A 5,000-nucleotide genomic window follows, 5' to 3' on the forward strand; every position below is an offset into this window, starting at 1 on the left:
CACACACACCCCCCAACACACTCAAACACCCCCCCAAACACCCATCACTCTCACACCCCCACTACCACCATCACCACCACCACCACACCCAACCACCCACACACACAACCAAGCACCCCCACCTCCATCCCCACCACCACCACCCACACACACTCCCACTCCTCTTCCCCCTCGCCCCTCCCCCTCCCACCCCCCCCCCCCCCCCACACCCACACCCACAGTAGTACCTCTTCACCGTGCTGACGGTACCGGACTCCTCAATGACGAAGGTGATGGCTGTGTCCGCCGTCCCAGCCACAGCCGCACCCCCACCACCCCCACCACCACCACCTCCTCCTCCTCCTCCTCCTCCCTGCGGTGACGTCATCCCCGAACCACCACCACCACCACCAAGGCTGAAAATGACGTCATCCCTGGTGCTGGTGGTGGGATGGATGACCAAGGATCCTGGGCGTTTGCCTCTCCCTCCTCCTCCTCCTCCACCCCCTCCTCCTCCTCTTCCCTCCGCGCTCTCCCCCCTGTCCATCTCCACCTTCACCGAGTCGCCTCTGGGTGGGGAAGGAGCGGGGTTGCTGCTGACCAGCCCGTGTTGACTGCCACGCCCATGTCTCTGTCTCTGTCCCTGCCCCTGCCTCTTGCCGGGCGTGCTCCCCGAGTCTCCAGCAGCGGTCGTCGTGCCTGGGTTCCAACCCTCGCCCCCCTCCTCCACCTCCACCTCCACCTCCCCCTCCTCTCCAAGCTCCATGAATGACGTCTGTCCGTCGCTGCTATGTCGGTCTGGCATGGTTACGTCATCATCATCATCATCATCACCGCCGCCGCCGCCACCACCGTTGTTGAAGGACCGGTTACCGACTACTGCGTGTGCGCGTGCACGTGCGTGTTTGAGCGGCACGGACCTGTCTGTGGTGGTGGTGGTGGTGGTGGGGGTGCGGGTGGGGACGGTGGGGTTGGTGGTCAGCTGGCCGGCTTCACCGTTCAGTAGACGGGCGGTGTCGTTCATGTCACCTTCCATACTTGTGAGGAAGGGGGGGGGTGGGGAGGGGGCGTGGTGGGGGGGGGGGGGGGGGTGTAGGAGGAGTGGGATGGAGGGAGGGAGGCAGGGAGGGGAGGGGGGGGGGGGCGAATGTAAATTATGTATAATTATACGAACACCCAAAGAGCTCTTCTTTCGTCAAGAGCGTGGGGTTATAAAAAATTAAAAATTAAAAAAAAAACAGCTAAGGTAGGGTGTGTTGCTGTTGTAGTCTCACCAGAGTTCTTTTTCGTCAATGCCAGGGGGGGGGGGAGAGGGGGGCGTAGTGGGGGGGGGGGGGGGTAGAGACTCGATGGAAAACGGCTAAGGTAGTGTTGTTATGGGCACTGAAAAGAGTTCTTCTTTTGTCAAAGCCGGTGGGGAGGGGGTGGAGGGGGGGGAGGGGGGGAGACTTGATGAAAACGGCTAAGGTAGTGTTGTTGTTGTACTCACACCAAAGAGTTCTTCTTCGTCAAGGCCAGGTAGGGAAAGACTTGATTTAACTCACTCAGTACGGCCAGTCCTCTCTTCTCTTCCACACAGACCCCTCGGATGTCCAGTGGGTGTCTGAATGACCCAAACTTTAGCTTCCGTCGTCAGAATTGTGGTATTCTTTGTCAACATTCACCTCTTCAGTATAAGAGCCTTCCGCATGCAATATTTGATTATAGTAATTGGGGTGAAACGCTGTTAACGTCGTCTCTTTCGCCGTTCGTAAGGCACTGTTGTTGCTGTACTCACACCAAACAGTTCTTCTTCATCAAGGCCAGGTAGGGAAAAGACTTGATTTAAGGAACTGCTGTTGTTGTACTCACACCAAAGAGTTCTTCTTCGTCAAGGCCTGGGGAAGGGAAAAGACTTGATTTAAGGCAGTGTTGTTGTTATACTCACACCAAAAAGTTCTTCTTCGTCAAGGCCTGGGGAAGGGAAAAGACTTGATTTAAGGCAGTGTTGTTGTTGTACTCACACCAAAGAGTTCTTCTTCGTCAAGGCCTGGGGAAGGGAAAAGACTTGATTTAAGGCACTGCTGTTGTTGTACTCACACCAAAGAGGTCTTCTTCGTCAAGGCCAGGTAGGGAAAAGACTTGATTTAAGGCAGTGTTGTTGTTGTACTCACACCAAAGAGTTCTTCTTCGTCAAGGCCAGGGGAAGGGAAACGACTTGATTTAAGGCAGTGTTGTTGTTGTACTCACACCAAAGAGTTCTTCTTCGTCAAGGCCAGGTAGGGAAAAGACTTGATTTAAGGCACTGCTGTTGTTATACTCACACCAAAGAGTTCTTCTTCGTCAAGGCCTGGGGAAGGGAAAAGACTTGATTTAAGGCAGTGTTGTTGTTGTACTCACACCAAAAAGTTCTTCTTCGTCAAGGCCTGGGGAAGGGAAAAGACTTGATTTAAGGCACTGCTGTTGTTGTACTCACACCAAAGAGGTCTTCTTCGTCAAGGCCAGGTAGGGAAAAGACTTGATTTAAGGCACTGCTGTTGTTGTACTCACACCAAAGAGGTCTTCTTCGTCAAGGCCTGGTGAAGGGAAACGACTTGATTTAAGGCACTGCTGTTGTTGTACTCACACCAAAGAGTTCTTCTTCGTCAAGGCCTCGTAGGGACAGACTTGATTTAAGGCAGTGTTCTTGTTGTACTCACACCAAAAAGTTCTTCTTCGTCAAGGCCAGGTAGGGACAAGACTTGATTTAAGGCACTGCTGTTGTTGTACTCACACCAAAGAGTTCTTCTTCGTCAAGGCCTGGGGAAGGGAAACGACTTGATTTAAGGCAGTGTTGTTGTTGTACTCACACCAAAGAGTTCTTCTTCGTCAAGGCCTGGGGAAGGGAAACGACTTGATTTAAGGCAGTGTTGTTGTTGTACTCACACCAAAGAGTTCTTCTTCGTCAAGGCCTGGGGAAGGGAAAAGACTTGATTTAAGGCAGTGTTGTTGTTGTACTCACACCAAAGAGTTCTTCTTCGTCAAGGCCAGGTAGGGAAAAGACTTGATTTAAGGCACTGCTGTTGTTGTACTCACACCAAAGAGTTCTTCTTCGTCAAGGCCAGGTAGGGAAAAGACTTGATTTAAGGCAGTGTTGTTGTTGTACTCACACCAAAGAGTTCTTCTTCGTCAAGGCCAGGTAGGGAAAGTTGGGTTTTTGTTGTTGTTGTTGTTTTCTCTTCTTTTTTTTTCCCAGTACTAGAGACAAAACAGCAAAGCGAACAGTTGCCCGATGATTTTTTCTCGAAACACCAGAGTCCAAAACGACGACGAGAGAAACTGTGTTGTCCAATCTTTCACTGCCCGACACAAACAGGAAGAGAGGAAATGTTTGTGGGAATCTTCCTCCAACACACAAAAAAAAAAAAACTTCGTCCAACCTCTTTTTTTTTTCTTTTTTTTTTTTCTTTTTTTTTTTTTTTTTTTTACGAACAGCAGTTAAACGGCAAGGGATCTCTGCTGTCCAATCTTACTTCCACAACCAGTGATAAACTGAAAAGAACTATTTTCCCTCTATCGTTTCACCACCAGAGAAAACTGATAGAACAAGAACCGTTTGCACGAATTTTTTTTTCTTTTTCCAACACCAGAAAAATTTGTCTGTCTTATCTTCCAACACGAGGAAAAACTGTTTGTCCGGATCCTCCAACACCACGAAAAACTGTTTGTCCGGATCTTCCAACAACACCACGAAAAACTGTTTGTCCGGATCTTCCAACAACACCACGAAAAACTGTTTGTCCGGATCCTCCAACAACACCACGAAAAACTGTTTGTCCGGATCTTCCAACACGAGGAAAAACTGTTCTATTTTTCAACCATCAAAGACAAATCCCCACCCCCAACCCCACCCCCCACCCCAAAAAAAAACCCACACACAAAAAACAACCCTAAACCAGTAAAGCCCGTCAGTAACACCACCACCACTTCTGAGGGATTTGTTTTCTCTTCCTCTCCCTCTCTTACTCTCTCTCTCTCTCTCTCCTCCTCCTCCTCACTGGAGGTTTGACACACACACACACACACACACACTGAGTTAAATCTCACCCGCTCTGAACTACCGAAATATAGATCCTGTGACGAACGTGTGTGTGTGTGTGTGTGTGTGTGTGTGAAGGTTGGCCCTCTCAGTCAGTTGTTTTGCACATGTACGTGTATATCATCAGATGGAAATACGTATGACATTCATGCACTGTTCTGCGGGCTCCGGAACGAGAGGTTGTGTGATAGATATATATGACACATATACCCAGTTTAGTGACGAGTGCAGTACCTACCTACCCCCCCCCACCCACCCACCCACCCACCCACCCCCTTCTCTCTCCCCCCGAGCACCCCCCTCCCGACCCCCCCATACCCCTCCCCCCCCCGCCCGCCTCTCTCTCGCTCTCTCTTTCCCTCTCTCTCTCTCTTTCTCTCTGTCTGTCCCTGTCTCTGTCTCTCTACTTCTCTCTCTCTCTCTCCCTGTCTCTGCCTCTCTCTCTCTCTCTCTGATCTCTCTGTCTCTCTCTCTGTATCTCAGTGTCTGACTCTCTCTCTCTCTCTCCCCCCCCCCTCTCTCTCTCTATGTATCTCTCTGTCTCTCCCCCCCCTTCTCTCTCTATGTATCTCTCTGTCTCTCCCCCCTCTCTCTATGTATCTCTCTCTGTCTCTCCCCCCCTCCCTTATCTCTCTCTCTCTCTCCCTGCCCGATTCTGAACCCAACCCCCCCTCAAAGTCACCAGCAGTGCCGAGTGCAAAGGACTACTGACCAAGGGAGAGAGGGACGGGAGCAAAAAAAAAAAAAAAAAAAAAAAAAAAAAAACCCACTAAAACCACCACTACACTCATCGCCCTCACCCCCCACCCCCCCCCCCCAGCCCCTCACTTCCCGCCCCCACCTCTCTCTGTCTCTTTCTGTGTGTGTGTGTGTGTGTGTGTGTGTGTGTGTATGGCGTATGTCTCCTCTCTCTCTCTCTCTTTCCTCTGTATGTGTGTGTCCCCCCCCTCTCTCTCTGTCCTTC

The 5,000-nt window shown here is 51.0% G+C and overlaps 1 protein-coding gene and 1 long non-coding RNA gene across 2 annotated transcripts in view; both read right to left on the bottom strand.

Annotated features, from left to right (window-relative positions):
- Positions 1–630, bottom strand: part of LOC143277079 (proton-coupled zinc antiporter SLC30A2-like) — a 50,271-nt gene extending 49,641 nt beyond the window's left edge. The window contains exon 1 of the mRNA XM_076581818.1: positions 228–630. Within this exon, the coding sequence (XP_076437933.1) occupies positions 228–526 (299 nt within the window). The 5' untranslated portion in view covers positions 527–630. The remainder of the gene's footprint in view (positions 1–227) is intronic.
- A 2,647-nt stretch (positions 631–3,277) lies between these two features.
- LOC143277014 (uncharacterized) lies at positions 3,278–4,193 on the bottom strand. The gene is made up of 2 exons (XR_013053665.1): positions 4,045–4,193; positions 3,278–3,780 (listed from the first exon to the last, which is right to left on the bottom strand). It is a non-coding gene; the product is annotated as an uncharacterized LOC143277014 (long non-coding RNA).
- Between the last annotated feature and the right edge of the window lie 807 nt (positions 4,194–5,000).

The sequence above is a fragment of the Babylonia areolata genome, chromosome 33 (genome assembly GCF_041734735.1).
Source record: "Babylonia areolata isolate BAREFJ2019XMU chromosome 33, ASM4173473v1, whole genome shotgun sequence".
Lineage (NCBI taxonomy): Eukaryota > Metazoa > Mollusca > Gastropoda > Neogastropoda > Buccinidae > Babylonia > Babylonia areolata.